Raw genomic sequence first — 17162 nt, forward strand, 5'->3', positions numbered from 1 at the left:
TATATGTATATAAAAAACACCATTAAACAAAATTAAACATTAATACATATCTATAGTAGCATTTTTTTAAAGGTATCAAAGGTTATACCCAAAAACGAAAAGTTTTCTCAAGACACACTGATTAGAATTGTCCAGAAATGAGATGCCAAGAGGTCATGTCTCTCAGGGTACCACTTAGAGATTCAAACCTATAACAGCCTTGTTGGAGGCTTGTAACACGGCAGACAGCTAACTGGTGAAGTCAAAGAAGGAAGCAAGTTTCTGCACACCACTTTCCTCCTATCTTGGATCAGCACAGTGGCAGCCAGAGCTACACTAGCCTTTGGTACAGCTGTTGAGGGCTGGGATAGAGCAGGCTGCAGTGGCGTGATTAAGCAGTTGTGAGAAAGAGAAGCTTAATAGTTCATAAAGCACCCACCCCATCTTAGGTCAAATGAGGCCACTTTTCTACCTTCTTTCACTTGTCACCTTCGCATTGAAATTAAGGTGGTATATGTAGGCAGCCAGGCTTCCCAGGTGGCTATGGGTAAAGAACCCACCTGCCAATGCAGGGGATATACGAGACGTGGGTTTGATCCCTGGGTCAGGAAGATCCCCTGGAGAAGGGCATGGCAACCCACTCCAGTATCCTTGCCTGGAGAATCCCCATGGACAGAGGCGCCTGGTGGGCTACAGTCCATGGGGTCGCAAAGAGTCAGACACGACAAAGCGACTAACACACACACGCAACCCATAGTCACCGGTGTTAAAAACAAGGAGAAAGTCGCACCAAGAAAGGGGATGAAGAGTTTTCCCTTAAACAGACATGACCAAGCGACTCACACACAAACACATAGACACGCCACCCATAGTCACCGGCGTTAAAAACAAGGAGAAAGTCCCACCAAGAAAAGGGATGAAGAGTTCTCCCCTGAACAATACCCCCTTCCCAGGTAAAGTGTTCTACTGATCCCCAAGGAAGAGAAATCACTAACTGGCTGTGGATTTCCAGAGTGGGTGGAAAAGAGCATTCTGAATCGCCTTCTATCACCTTCCCAAGCACGTGAACACCTCTGAGTGTGTTACCCTCCCCTCTTCATTTTCTTAAGCTATCGAGTCACTCCTTAGTCTGAACCCCAGCTTCTTCTCCACCCAGTCCTTACAATACAAAGCCAAGACCACAACACATGGACACAAGCAGCTTGTCAGCAGCTGGTACACTTTACCTAGAGGTGGGCTGGCAGGTGGGGCGGGCAACTGGGTCACCGGGACGGGGCAGTGGGGCGGAGGGGAAGCTTGAGGCAGGGCAGGGTCACAGTTACAGTCCTGGGTTTTCAGGGGAAAAAAGCAAAAATCACTCCCCCACCCCGCCCCCGCCCAAGAGCACTCTGCTCTCTGGGTCATACAATTCTCCCATGAAGTCTGATGATAAAATAGATGGTGTTTGGGAAGCTGGTTCTATCCCTGGCTCTCATGGCAGTACCCTAGCAACCCACTCCAATTGAAACTTAAGACATGTTCTTTATGTGCATCTCATTCCTGATTCACATCTATAAAGAACAAACCTAGAACGATCCAGCTTTCATGCCAGTGGTAGCACAACACAAAAGCAGACAGAGAGGTCAGGCTTTTGTTTTCAGAAAATTGAGAATGCAACAGGAAGAGAAAGCCCTCCATCAGAAAACACGGCTTACTTAAAAACACGATCATGTCAATTTAGTCTTTCCTACCCCCGTTAACCCGTGATACTTAGGTACTATTCCTTTGTGCTAGCTCCTCCTATATCAAGCTGTGATTGAGGAACAGTCCCATCTGAGTTACTGAACATCTCACAGATCCCAAAACTTCTGTTCAGTTAGCAACTCCTGATGGAGAAGAGCGAGAACCCAGAGAAGAAAAGTGTGACCAGAGGAGAGGACTGCTCTCCAGCCTGGACCAAGTACTGTAGGGTGCATCCTATGCTGCCCTGAAAACCTGTTACCTGAAAAACTGGTACTTTCAAAGAGATAACTTCATTCAAAAGTATTAGCTTTGCCTAGAATTAAGTAAGATCTTCAGTCCCTCTATTATCCAAATTTTGTTCTTTCCTCAGCAAAGTAGGTGATGTCATTGAAGTCTCACACAATCTTCTTTGCCTCATCATTGTTCCCATCCTGTGTGGTCCGGATCTCTCGTAAGATCTACGGCTCATTCTTCCCTGCCCTCAGTTTGTGCACATCCGTTCTTTTTCTCTTTCTCCCTGCTTCCCCTATCCCTTACCCTATCCCGTCCAGTCCCTTTGAGATGGTTAACTGGCTTTCATCTGTCCTTCTCCTTCTATTGTCCCCAAGATAGCAGAGGCACCTTTCTCAAATCCTCCCAGTGTCAACACCCAAGACTCACATAATTATAGCAATATCTCCATAATATTTTCTCCACTGCCTTCCTCGATGTTTATAATTTAGCTGTGAAAATTATTTCCAGCCCAGGACCTCAAATAAAAACTAAATTTTATATAACCATGCTTTATTATGCTGGGAGCATAAATAAGTTACATATCTATCCTCATGCTGTAAAATACAATAAAGAAAAGTTGCACATTTAGAAGTTACTTTTCAATCTATTAGCAAGATGATACATTTATTGACTAATCAAAACGTTGCAACTACTGCACATATACTATTCTAAAACTCACCTTTTTACCCCAATATGAAATAAAAAGCTTAAAAAAAAAAAAGAAAAAACTCACCTTTCAGTATAGTCTGTTAACAAGCTTGGGACTTTTTCACTATCCTCTTTCATGGCACGGAGAACTGTAAAATAAAAGGAGAAAGAAAACAATGATTTCAAATTCAGACAATCTCTATTATTCTATTATTCTAGCCTTAGTCTTAATTACATGGTATAACCAATTCATGCAAATTGATTATCTTCTGGATGAAAAACTTACAACTGCAAATGGACAAGAATTTATTATAGCTGAATAAGTCCTCATTCAGGTAAGAATATTACAGCTACCTGAGAGCTATTTTCTTGATTTAAAATTTCTAAACAGTGAGGCAGGAAAGGGTTTATTACACAGAGGCTCAGTTTTTGTCTTCATAAATACTGGCAAGCAAGTTACCAAAATGTGCGCTTCTATGAGCTCTGGGAAGGAGAACCTCGGTGCTGAGGTCTAATGAGCTGGAGAAACTTAGAAAAATGAAGAGTTAGCGGCACTCTCCAAGGTGCATTATCTGTCAGCCTCCTCAGAAACTTTTAAAGAAAAGAATAAAATGAAGAACAGACTTCCATCAAGCCAGCACCCTGCCAGGCTGCCTGCTCCTTAAAATGCCAGAGGGACCTGGGTGAGTCAGCCTTATCCGAAAGAGAATCCTTGACAATTTGATCTCTAAGCAAAGACATGATAGAAGACACAGATACTATTATAGTGGTTAAAAAGCATCTAGACCACCTGGGTTCGGATAAACCCAAGAAGAATACTGTCCTTTCACAGTGACTGCCAACTCAAACTCTCTCCGGAGCATCCCCACTGTTCTCCCCCAGACGTGTGACAAGGCAGCCCAGTGCAGCTGCCAGGTTAGCCTTCCTGGGTTTAAAGCCTGGCTCGGCCACTTCCTAGCAGTGGGACTGTGAGCTAGTGACTTAACCACCCAGCTCCTCATCTGTGAAGGGACAATAATAATTAGATTTGTCTCCCAGGGTTATTGTGAGTATGAAGTTACCAATTTAGACATGAAGGGCTTCAAGTAGTGTCTGGCACATAATACACACTATGTAACATGACCATCATTACCATCATAACCAACAATGTTCTAATTCTTATTATAGCTATTATTGCACCTCCAATAGCTCTTATGAGGAAGGCTACATATCTAAATGCTGACTGTCTCCACAGGGCTTCCCCTGCAGTATATCTACAGGTAGGAATGGCAGAGGCTCAGATTCTCCCCAAAATTTTCAAGAGACAAACTCTTTTAAATGTTCGTAGTAAAGGTCATCCTTCCATCTACTATACTGATATAGTATATTAACTTGGATACTCATTACACACTGTACATACTCTCGCTCACCCCAAATGCCAAGTTGTGTCAGTCTACAAAGACATCGTCTAAGACTCTGTGCCTAGGGCATTTTGATGTGGAAATTATGTAGACTTTGGTTTGGCCAAGTATGTGCTAGTCCTTGATCTGAGAAGTTGAGATTCCTCAGCAGTTCCTGGCAGTATTTCTGTTCCCTTCTTAGAGAAATACTTGTGTTCAGTATTTCTGTTTTCAATCATATTTTAGATTTGTTTTCAGTTCTACATAAAATCACACACCAAAAGCCAGCATTACTAAAAAGCACAGTAGACTGGGAATTACAAGAGGTGGCTCTGTAATTAGCCACTCTCCTAGTGGAAGCACAGAGTCTTAACCACTGGACCACCAGGGAGTCCCTGCTACGTGGCCTTGGACACTCGTAACTTCTTCCTGAAGCATAGCGGACTGGGCACCCACTTAATCCGTGAATTCTTCTAGACAGACTGGCATCACATAAGCTTGAAATGTTTTGAAGTTTTGTTCAAAGGAAAGAATATGTCAATCCTAAAATTCCAATAAAAAATTCATTAATTCTAAAAAAAAAAAAAAAAAGCTTCCAGTTGGCAGGCAGGCTGCTTGCAAATAACACACTTCTTTCCTCAAGGCCCCTCTACCTATGCCTCCATAGCCCCAAGTTCCAAAATCCAGATCACCATTAATATCCACTCCTGTGATGTTCTCTCATATGGCTCCCTCTTTAATTTACAGTCACCACAAACATTTATGATTAGAAAAAACCTAACAGGTGAGCAAATTCAATCCTTTCAAGAAAAACAAGGCCAAGTGATTGACTTGTACCAAACTATTCCTTCTCCAGGGGATCTTCCCGACCCAGGGATCGAACCCAGGTCTCCCGCATTGTAGACAGACGCTTTACCGCCTAAGCCACCAGGGAAGTCCATTAATCTATTTGCTATGAGGTAAATAGAGCAAATATGTTAATCCTAATTTTTCACTGTGACCAACCGAGATGCCTGTAAATAACAGGGACAGAACCAGAATTTAGGGCTCATTTATAGCTATTATAGATACACATTATATTGAATGTCTCTTAAGTCTAACAAATTATTTTTTAAAATGCAAGCCCATTGAAGATGGAATATTTTTGTCTGCTTTGTTCACTGTAGTATCCCAAGTGCCCAGAACAGCATGGCCCAGGGTCGGCCTTCAGTAAATGCTTGCTTAGTGAATAAGTACTGAAAATATTATCATCAATTTATTTTCTACCTGTAACTACCTACCTTCATCTCTGCATTCCTAAGAAAGGAGTGTTTCAGGCTGCACTTCTAAGTCTTTCCTACTGAGATACTGTCAGTCATATTAATATAAGATCCATGAAACACTTATTTTACTGAATATTCTTAAATATACCATAGGTGATGGAAAATTAAGTTACATTTTCTTCCCCAAAAAGTTCAGCTTGTAAATGTTTCAAAATTCTTCACAGAGCTAGAACAAATAATTTCACAATTTGTATGGAAATACAAAAAACCTCAAATAGCCAAAGCAATCTTGAGAAAGAAAAATGGAACTGGAGGAATCAACCTGCCTGACTTCAGGCTCTACTACAAAGCCACAGTCATCAAGACAGCATGGTACTGGCACAAAGACAGAAATATAGATCAATGGAACAAAATAGAAAGCCCAGAGATAAATCCACGCACCTATGACACCTTATCTTTGACAAAGGAGGCAAGAATATACAATGGATTAAAGACAATCTCTTTAACAAGTGGCGCTGGGAAAACTGGTCAACCACTTGTAAAAGAATGAAACTAGAGCACTTTCTAACACCATACACAAAAATAAACTCAAAATGGATTAAAGATCTCAACGTAAGACCAGAAACTATAAAACTCCTAGAGGAGAACATAGGCAAAACACTCTCCGACATACATCACAGCAGGATCCTCTATGACCCACCTCCCAGAATATTGGAAATAAAAGCAAAAATAAACAAATGGTACCTAATTAAACTTAAAAGCTTCTGCACAACAAAGGAAACTATACGCAAGGTGAAAAGGCAGCCTTCAGAATGGGAGAAAATAATAGCAAATGAAGCAACTGACAAACAACTAATCTCAAAAATATACAAGCAACTCCTGCAGCTCAATTCCAGAAAAATAAATGACCCAATCAAAAAATGGGCCAAAGAACTAAATAGACATTTCTCCAAAGACGACACAGATGGCTAACAAACACATGAAAAGATGCTCAACATCACTCATTATCAGAGAAATGCAAATCAAAACCACTATGAGGTACCATTTCACGCCAGTCAGAATGGCTGTGATCCAAATGTCTATAAGCAATAAATGCTGGAGAGCGTGTGGAGAAAAGGGAACCCTCTTATACTGTTGATGGGAATGCAAACTAGTACAGCCACTATGGAGAACAGTGTGGAGATTCCTTAAAAAACTGGAAACAGAACTGCCTTATGATCCAGCAATCCCACTGCTGGGCATACACACTGAGGAAACCAGAACTGAAAGAGACACGTGTACCCCAATGTTCATCGCAGCACTGTTTATAATAGCTAGGACATGGAAGCAACCTAGATGTCCATCAGCAGATGAATGGATAAGAAAGCTGTGGTACATATACACAATGGAGTATTACTCAGTCATTAAAAAGAATGCATTTGAATCAGTTGTAATGAGGTGGATGAAACTGGAGCCTATTATACAGAGTGAAGTAAGCCAGAAAGAAAAACACCAATACACTATACTAACGCATATATATGGAAATTAGAAAGATGGTAACAATAACCCTGTATACGAGACAGCAAAAGAGACATTGATGTATAGAACAGTCTTTTGGACCCTGTGGGAGAGGGAGAGGGTGGGATGATTTGGGAGAATGGCATTGAAACATGTATAATATCATATATCAAACAAGTCGCCAGTCCAGGTTCGATGCACGATACTGGATGTTTGGGGCTGGTGCACTGGGACGACCCAGAGGGATGGTATGGGGAGGGAGGAGGGAGGAGGGTTCAGGATGGGGAACACATGTATACCTGTGGCGGATTCATTTTGATATATGGCAAAACCAATACAATATTGTAAAGTTAAAAAATAAAATAAAGAAAATCAGGAAAAATACAAATCAGCTCTAGAGTGAGAGTTGGATTTGATGTCACAGCCATTTACGTTTTCCTTTTCGAAAGAATAAATGATGAGATCCATCATATGCTACCCTAAATTGACAAAATAAAACATCAGCAACAATTAAAATAAGTGTTCAGAATCAGCAAAAGTAAATAAGGTAACAGTTTAATTTCATCTTTGCTTACTTTTTGTTAATATCTGAAGATCTTCAACAGATGGTGGTCCATTTTTTTTCTCATAAGGAATGACTGTTGTCAAGTACTGCCAAGTTAAAAAAAAAAAAAAGTCACTTGAATCTGCATTCCCTTCTCTGTAAAAATGTGATATAGTTACTAGAAGGTTTGTTTTGTAACATGAAACATGAGCCACTTTAACAATGAACACAGGTATCTTACTATCTCAACCGGAGCTCATTTTTTTTGCCCACCTCTATTTCATACAAGCCCACTGTTTACATAAATATCTACTCTCTCTCCTTTCAGTTACTGAAAATTTCACAGAAGGAGGTGTGGGAGGGTGATCTGCCCAATTTGTTCATTGTTAAAGTGAAGTCTTATCTAACATTCTCCTTGCATATTTCAACACATTTTTGAAATGGTAATTTAAATGCAACTACATAACCATTCTGCATAACAAAGTAGTTCCCAGCAGTTAAATGATTGTTTCAGACCATTTTTTCCTGGTTGAACAATACAGTCACATGGGTAAGTTGACAATTTTAAAAGTGCATTCCAGCTTTCTCCAAAAGCTAAAACAGAAAAACTCAAGTAATTTTAGAGATGCATTACTGTTATTTTAAATTATTGTGTAAGTAGTTATAAATGCGTAAAGGTATTAAAGGAAAAGAGCAAAGTGAAGAAAGAGAAACGGGCCTAATAAATAATGAAAATTCATGTCTGATATTGAGACAACTCTCCGGTTCTCTACTATAAGGCTCACAAGTATCACTAATGTTCTATAACTATGTCCCATGAAAGCATAATCTAAAACTTATTGTCCAGATTCTCTTCTGACCACTCCACCAAAAAAAAATGTATAGCTCAATGTATTTTGCATGTGTTTATCTAGAGATCTGCTAGTTTGTTTTTTTTAACTTGGAATCTCCAGGTGCACCCAATATTTAGCCCCAGTCCTGACTCTCAGCTCTATTCCTAATCCTCTTTGAGCAATTTTATCCCATGCATAATCAAAAAACAAAATAGAACTGCTTAACAATAACTGCTTACAATGAATTAGTCAATATTTAAGAAACTTAATTTCCACCATCTTTTTGGTGTAGGCCTCTGCAAGGTGATGCCCAGTTGTATAACCGAAAACGTTTCTTTGTAAAGAATACCCAGGAAGCCAGAAACATGTCCTTCTGGGGCATCACTAATAGCATGCAAGTCAGGCCACTTGAAGGAGGACCAGGAAGCCACATGTGGCATGCGTGCTGTCTGACCACACTTTCAGGCCTTCCTGCCCCACTCCCACATGCTGGGTCAGTTTGGAAGGTATTCTGCTATTTTGTGAGTTTGAGAAGTGAGAGGCATTAAAATTAAAAAAAAAAAAAAAATCAACCGTCCCTTAATGGAGCCCACTTCTGAGTTGCAAATGCCAGTGTGATGAATTATTTCAAGTTGGTTATTTCTCTTCTTGAGCAAAGCAGTTATTTCTCTTCTTAAGCAAAGCAGAACTATCTGCGGTAAAAGCCTAGGCTCAAATGCCTTACTCTGATAAACTGCCTACGAGCTATATACACTCTGCGGACTTTCCCAATCTTCACTTATGAAGTAAAGAAGTTTTCTTTTTAATGTGAAGGTTTCAATTGTGAAAGGTAATACTAAGCACACTCAATATAGATGTGTTTCCTATGCTCGTGACATTCCTTAAGTCATTATATTAAAAAAAAAAAGTTAATATAACTAACACTATAAATAACATTACACATTTTACTATATATTTATATCCATGGGTGATTTTATACTAATAATCTCTCATGCCTCATTCAGGGGACAATGGAGTTGACTGGCCACATGATACATCTTAAAAACAAATGAATTTCATTTAAAAGTAGGTAAATTCTAGACAGTTTGACCTAGAACTATAGTCTAAATGATACCAACATCTGGCTTTCCTTCCCCGCCAATGAGATCTTGTTTCTTTTTTTTTTTTAATTTTATTTTTAAACTTTACATAATTGTATTAGTTTTGCCAAATATCAAAAGAGATCTTGTTTCTTAAACGTTCAGAATTACAGTAGCATATTCTAGTTTAGTTATTTTCACAACTATATATTCTATGCATGCAATTCATTAAATCAATACATTCATATCTGTTTAAAAGTAAGAGTGAAAAATAGAGCTCTAAAACATGTATTAAGAATGCATTTATTGTCCAATTTGAAAAATGCTTTTTCCTAAAGGGAAATACTATGCTTTATCAAGGCTGTAAATATAATGAACTTTCATTTCTCTCGTTTAAGCAATAGTCTTAGTAAATTAGTAAGACTGCCAGCTTTCAGGACCTTAACTTACACAGCGAATGAAAAAGCAGAGAATGAGAAAATAAGGATAACTGAGCACCTGTTTCTCTCCACCTGAATTTCCAAAGGTGTGGCGGAGGCCATTCTGAATGACATTTGAGATCCCTTCCATGCTGAAGCGCTAAAGGCAGCGATAAACGGCCCGGAAGAAAAGGACAGGGAAAGAAGTTCAGAGACTATTAGTAAGAACGTCCCACGATGACTTATGCGCCCGAGAGGCAAGCAGTTAGAAAACGCCACCAACTCATTCAGATAAAGCAAACAAAATCATGCTTTTTTAAAATGCTTTTGCTTTCATCTTTGCAAGTCAAATGCAAAAGCAACTATGTTTATGCTACTATATGTGTGAAGATATGTCCTGAAGTAGCTGATCAGTAAATCTGCTCCAATACAAACTCTGTAAGTTGTACAGGTATTTGTTTGATGCAAAATTTGCCACATGACTTTAAAGATACCTTTTGATATTGTTTACCTATATTTTTTCAAAAGTCTGAAAACTTAACACTAACAGTATGCATATTTTCAGTCTAAGTTTGCATATTTCTACTATAGGCCTGGAGAAGAGTAACATAACATTTGGCAAATGGTAACGCTGTTACTCAGAGCATTGGTTATGGCTTCCCACTCACTCTGCAAGCCACCTGCCACTGCCTTGGTGCAGAAAATGCGAACTGGAGGAACGCATATGCTCTCTCTTCCTGGAGAGCAGAGTGGATCCCACGTGCCAGCACAGCCCCCTAAGATTTCCACCGACTTTTCCATTCTGTTTCTAGAAAACAATTCTCGCTTCTTTCTCCCAGCAACTCCAAGACTTCCTAGAACCTGCTGTGCGGGAAAAGGAACATTGTTTCCCTACACTACTCATCTTGATGTGTAACCCAGTCTACAAACTCGTCAGACGGTGGAAAGAGTCCGGGGCACCTCTGTGGCTGCTGAGTTAAAGGACTGTGATGGATCCTCTTACAGCATGACTAATCAAGGAGAAAGGCATTCTGAAGCGGAAGCTCAGTCCTGATTCACCGGATGCTTCCTTCCCCTGGAATTTTATGGGGGTGAGTTGTGTCAGTAAATACATCTGAGGTGTCAACATAAAGAATATTTTACTAGGCCCTACGGACCAGAAAAAAAGGGAACCAAGGCAATGGTCTCTACCCTCAAGAAACGCAAAGTGTAGCTCAGTGATTCCTAAGGCATGGTCCAGGGTCAAACCCACCTCTATCCCAGGAAGCCTGAAACCCTTTCAGGGGTCAAAGGGTTCAAAATTATTTTCTTAGAAAATACTAAGATATATATACTAAGTATAATATATATACTCAGATATAATTCTTACTCTCACTCTCTCATGATTTAAAGTACAATATTTAAAATGACAGACTAGATGCAGAAGCAGATTTGAGAATCTAGCTGTCTTCGATTAAGTCAGGTATTGAGACTGGAAAAAACGCATAGCCGTGCCATTTTTCTTAATCTTTTTACATAGTTATTTCTCATAAAAAATAAGCTATTTACATAAGCGTGAGTAATTTTCTTATTTGTATTTTCCCCATTTTCCTGTTGGTTTTTTACATGGATTTTTAAAAGTCAGCTATGTATATACACATATCCCCTCCTAATGGACCTCCCTCCACTCCCCAATTCCCACCCCACCCCTGTAGGTCATCACAAAGCACCCAGTTGAGCTCCCCTTATTGGTATTTTTAAATGAGTTAATATGTTAAATTTTTCAGTTTTAACTTCTAATACAGTAAAAAGCAATATAATCTTTATAAACAAAAGGTCTTTGGAGTCTTCAGTGAATTTTTAGAGTATAAAGAAGTCCACACAACAAAAAGCTGAGAAATACCAAAAGGTTTCATCTTTGAAGAAGCTCAATGCCTTTGTATCAATCACATACTCGATGGTGCTTCTGAAAATCCAAGTACTTCATGTGAGTTTGTCCAACTACATCTCTCCTCTAACCCTGTCCTTCCAGGATCTCTACACTTCACTTTGTCTCAGTAAGAATCAAATGTCTGGTTAAGATACCCCCACTAAACATACTGTTAACTTTGCTGGCAGCATTAACTCTTCCTTTTGATGAATTGCTGCTAAGCTGCTAAGTCACTTCAGTCGTTTCCGACTCTGTGTGACCCCATAGACGGCAGCCCACCAGGCTCCCCCGTCCCTGGGATTCTCCAGGCAAGAACACTGGAGTGGGTTGCCATTTCCTTCTCCAATGCATGAACGTGAAAAGTGAAAGTGAAGTCTCTCAGTCGTGTCTGACTCTTTGTGACCCCATGGACTGCAGCCTACCAGGCTCCTCTGTCCATGGGATTTCCAGGCAAGAGTACTGGAGTGGGGTGCCATTGCCTTCTCCATTTGATGAATTAGGTTAGTATTAAAGTGAAAGGCGCTCAGTCGTGTCTGACTCTTTGCAACCCCATGGACTATATAATCCATGGAATTCTCCAGGCCAGAATGCTGGAGCAGGTAGCCGTTCCCTTCTCCAGGGAATCTTCCCAACCCAGGGATCAAACCCAGGTCTCCCCCATTGCAGGCAGATTCTTTACCAGCTATGCCACAAAGGAAGCCCAAGAATACTGGAGTGGGTAGCCTATCCCTTATCCAGAGGATCTTCCTGACCCAGGAATTGAACAGGGGTCTCCCGCATTGCAGGCGGATTCTTTACCAACTAAGCTATCAGGGAAGGTTAGTATTAACACCTCCAGATAATCATGTCTGTAGATTTCTCACACTATCATATAATTTGTTCACATTTTTTTAAACAGATTATCAAAAGAAAGGACTTCTTAGGACCCAGCATCTATGATAAAACTCTTTTCAAATAAATTATGTCTATCAAATGTAGACATGTTCAACTGTTCCTTTCAAAAGCAACAAAGAGAAAAAATACTTAATTTTCTATATTACTTCACTCTACTACCTACAGGCATGTTAAAGTCAGAGAGAAATTCAGAAAACCTCAAGCAAAACATTTTAGAATCAATGTATCAGAAAACTAAGGTATACTTCACATTTAAACAGAGCATTCTAAAAACACTATCTTGGGACTTCCCTGGGGGTCCAGTGGTTAAGAATACACCTGCCAAGGCAGGCAACATGAGTTCGATCTCTGGCCCTGGAACTAAGATTTCACATACCACAAGACAACTAAGCCTGCACGCCCCAGAGCCCATGCTCTGCAACAAGAGAAGCCATCAGGATGAGAAAACTGCTCTTCGCAACTAGAGAAAGCCTGCGTGCAGCAACAAAAACCCAACACAGCCCAAAATAAAGAAATAAATGAAATTTAAAAATAAAAACACAGTCTTTACTTTTCCAATTGGAAACCTAATTTCCATCCCTTGGTAGGAGGGGAAGGGGGGAGTTAGTTTATGCAAATTTTTAAATTCTTAAACAAAGTTAAATCTATTAAATGTCCAGTTTTGGATATTACTGAGCCATTTCAACTGCCAACAGCCTGCGTTATCTATGAAAGATGGCTTTCCTGCAACCAGGTTGAGTGAAAGTGAATGAAAGTGCAACCACGTGAAGTCAGAGTAACTTAAAAAAATACAAAAATAACAGGTGATCTTGCCCAAAGAAGTTTATAGTAAAGGAACTCCCTGTAGAATCCTTGCCCTCGTGGCTGGTGGCAGCTGAGTCAGTAACTATGGGCAGTTAGGCCCCAGCAGACCCTGACCAAGCAGGCAACATTGCAGCCAGTAAGGCTCCACTGGGAAAATGACAGAACAAGAAAAATCAGAACATTCGGGGAAGTAAAAAGAAACTGTCTGAAAGATACGCCTCCCCACCTCCAGCTGCCATCAACCCTCACCTCCCCAGGAACCACTGAGTAACAAATGTCTCCCCCGACTGCATGTTCAAACTCCACGTCTCTGCGAGCCCTTTCCCACTGCTGCGCATGCCTGCTCAGCTGTGTCGGACCCTTTGCGACCCCGTGGACTGCAGCCCACCAGGCTCCTCTGCCCATGGGACTCTGCAGGCAAGAATACTGGAGTGGGTTGTCATTCCCTTCTCCAGGGGATCTTCCTGACCCAGGGACTGAACTGGAGTTTCCAGTGTCTCCTCCATGAGTAGGTGGACTCCCACCATTACCACCTTTAAATTCTCAAACCCTCAACCTCTCTTTCCCTGGGGTTTCCAGAAACAACTCTTCCCAGCATCATTGCTGTGATGCTGAAGGCTGCGGACACCCTTTAGATCTCTTGGAGACATTCAGTAATTTCTCCTCCTTCTTCCCTGGATTTCTAGATACCACACTCTCCCAGGGTCCCGCTGCCTCTGGGTTGCTTCTTCTGTGAGAAGCCTCTTCTTCTGCTCACCTCTTACATACTGGTGTCTCCCCAGAACTGTGTCCCTGTCTTTCTTCTCATGCACACTCTGCTTTTTCCACTTCAACTTCTGCCTCTGGAGATCCACCACTCCACTATACCAAGTGCTTAGAACACAGTCTGGCACAAAGGAAGCTTGAGAAACACTAGCTGCCTTTATTATAATCTCCTTCCTGGGTTTATGTTTAGTGGCCTATTGGACATCTCTACTTAAACATTCCAAAAAAACGTGTCATACCCAAGACCAAATTCATCTTCCTCTCCCTCACCAAAAAATGTTTTTACTAAAAGCCTATTTTTCCCTCAGCATTCTACACCTCTCTCCTTCATTTACTCAATCTTTCAAAAAATATACGGAGCCACATATTATTCCACGTATTAAGGATTCAAAGTGAACACATCAGACAAGGTCCCTCGTACCCTTGTGACCTGACATTCCAGGCTAAGAGGAGCAGGAAAAGTTAACAGAAGTAAAGGAACCAGATGACGACAGATAATGCACACCCTGCCAATAGCTACAACAATTAAAAACTGGATGCCTACTTTACACTGAGAATGCAGAGAAAAGTTCTCCTAGGAGGTGACGTGTGAGCTGAGACATGAATTATACACCCACCCAGATGAGCTACAAAGGACAATGGAGAGGAGAGCCTCTCAAAGCAAAACCAAAAGGCGTCCTGTTATCCTCTCCAGCAGGATGTGAAACTGTGGCTACTGAGTGTTTCCATCCTCCCTTCCTTCCATAAGAAGGTGTTACTGCACTGGCCCTGTCCTCTCTCCATCCATGTGTGCTGGAGATGCTGGAATGGGAGGCTCACTCTTTGTACCCCAAGCGGCTGCACCATCCAGAGCCGACGGGAAGGACAGACATCCCCCAAGGGCTCTGCCTGTTGCAGTTCCTGTTGAAGAGACCTGCATGTCTGTGTCTATGCCACCGCAAGGCAGAAATCAACAACCCGACTCTGGTTCCTCCCTTCCCCAGTGTCCCGACAGATTTGAGCCCCTTAAGATCTGTACAATTCAACTATTCTCCCATCGCTGTCACTTCCTTGACTCATTTCTTACTCAATGATAGCAAGAGCCCCCAAATCAATTCCGTAGCTCTAGCTGTCTCCTTCCAATCAATGCTCACTGAAACACCAAATTTAACCTTCCAAGAGACAAATCTGAACATGTAACCAGCAACTTAAAACCTGTCCTGGGTTTCTTACAGCCTTTAAATAAGGGCCAAATGCTATAGTGTAGCATTCAAAGCCCTCCATTCTCTGGCTTCCACTTTGCTATTCCTCACCCTCTTTTTCTTGATTTACCTCCCTCAACTTCTAGCCACAATGAACAACAACCTTCAGTTCCCCAGGGGCTCCTGTCACCTCCTCCAGGGGGATGTCCATACCACCCCCTCTGCTCGGTGTGCCTGTCCCCTCCTTCCCTTACCTGTCCTCAGGACTCAATTCAGACCTCTAAACCAAACTACGAGTGACAATAAAGTACGCCTCCACCACCGGGCAGTACCAGGCAGAGAAGACACTAAAGACATGGAAGCTGTTTTGAACATAGCAATTAGCACCTATCCCTGGGTTTCTCAACCTTGACACTGCTGACGCTAGGGTCAGATGGGTGATTCTCTGCCGAGACAGCAGTCCTGTGGGCTGTAGGATGCTGAGTGGCATCTCTGGCCTCTACTCAGCAGGATGCCCAGGACACCACCCCCCATCCCCCCAAGCTGTGACTCTGCCAACGTTTTCAGACTTGCCTGATGTCTCCTGGGGGGCCTGGCTGAGAACCACTGCGTGTGCCTTGGATGGTTTGTCAGTAGATCCCCAGCACACAGGCAGCATGCCCCTAGACGAAAGGGTTCACTCTGCATCCTTAATACCCATGCCTGGCACATAATTAAGAGATCAATATATGTTTGTCTAATAGCCCTAAATGAAAAGATAAAAATTTATTTGCCACTCAGATGAACCTTGAAGGAATTATGCTAAGTGAAGTCAGTCTTTCTCTAAGACAAATACTATATGATCTCACCATAGAGGAATCTTAAAATAAAAACCTGAACTCATAGAAAAAAAGAGATCAGACCTGTGATTACCAGAGATGGAGGGTGAGGGGAGAGGGGACTGGAGGAAAGAGGTCAACAGGTATAAGCTTCCAGCTGTGAGACGAAAGCACTAGCGAGGGAACGCACAACACGGCGGTTCTACCTAACACTCTCACAGGGCACGTGAGAGTGAATCCTGCAAAAATGGAAACCTCTTGTCTCTTTTCTTTCCTTTCACTGTATCTATATGAGAAGACAGATGCTAGCTAATCGTATTATGGTAATCATTTCACCACATACATACACCAAACCTTCACGCTGTATACCTCAGCCTTACACAGCAATGTGTGGCCTTTATTTCCCAATAAAAGAAAAAAAGTGATTTTTTTAAAAAGTGAGGATGAGGCACAAGATCTAAAGAAGAAAGAGTGCAGAAAGAAAAAAGAAAGTTTCGGTCAAGTTTTCATAAATCACTCCATCTCACAGTCTTTAAGGAGAGAAACAATATCAGAGACACCTTCATGCCCACAAAGCACAAAGCCATCCTCACGCATGCAGGGGGCACCTGATGGACCGTCACTGGCTTCAACTGCAAAATTTTCAGCGATCACCAGTGAAATACTTCCAGATTTTATATTTTTTTAAATAAACCAGGAATCACACCTTAGTCAAAAGTATTTGGAATCAGAAAATTTTTCAACAGTGTTCTTGGATAGAAAAATGTTGGACTAGAAATCAGAGATCGGGCTCTTGCCCAGCTTTGCCACTAATTGTGTGACATGACAGCAGTCCCTGAGCCTACAAAGGCCTGTCTCCTCATCTGTGAAGCGGAGGATTAAAGATGTCATTTTTAAAGGTCTTATTTGTAACTTCCAAGAAGATACATGATTTTTTAAGAAGGCAAGTCAAAGCCACGCATATGCACATACGCACGGACACCGAACAGTACGAGACTAAAAGACATAAGGCCATGACGTAAGCACTCCGCAATGACAGACTGCCCAGCCAGATGACACGTTCAGAGCCACCAACTCCAGTGGCTTCCTTATTCTTCTGCAGACACGAGTACATTTTGGAGATAAATTCTAGGTCTTTAGGTTCTCTATTCCCATG

The 17162-nt window shown here is 41.4% G+C and overlaps 1 protein-coding gene across 3 annotated transcripts in view; it reads right to left on the bottom strand.

The window, feature by feature from the left end:
• Positions 1 to 17162, bottom strand: part of FEZ2 (fasciculation and elongation protein zeta 2) — a 50960-nt gene that overhangs the window by 1076 nt on the left and 32722 nt on the right. For 2 of the 3 annotated variants that reach the window (XM_027554999.1, XM_027554997.1), the window contains exons 6-8: positions 9715 to 9795; positions 7336 to 7411; positions 2708 to 2771 (exon numbers count right to left, since the gene is read on the bottom strand). In XM_027554999.1, coding sequence (XP_027410800.1) covers positions 2708 to 2771; positions 7336 to 7411; positions 9715 to 9795 — 221 coding nt within the window. The remainder of the gene's footprint in view (positions 1 to 2707; positions 2772 to 7335; positions 7412 to 9714; positions 9796 to 17162) is intronic. The other variant, XM_027554998.1, reaches the window with a different exon arrangement.

Source organism: Bos indicus x Bos taurus, chromosome 11 (genome assembly GCF_003369695.1).
Source record: "Bos indicus x Bos taurus breed Angus x Brahman F1 hybrid chromosome 11, Bos_hybrid_MaternalHap_v2.0, whole genome shotgun sequence".
NCBI lineage: Eukaryota > Metazoa > Chordata > Mammalia > Artiodactyla > Bovidae > Bos > Bos indicus x Bos taurus.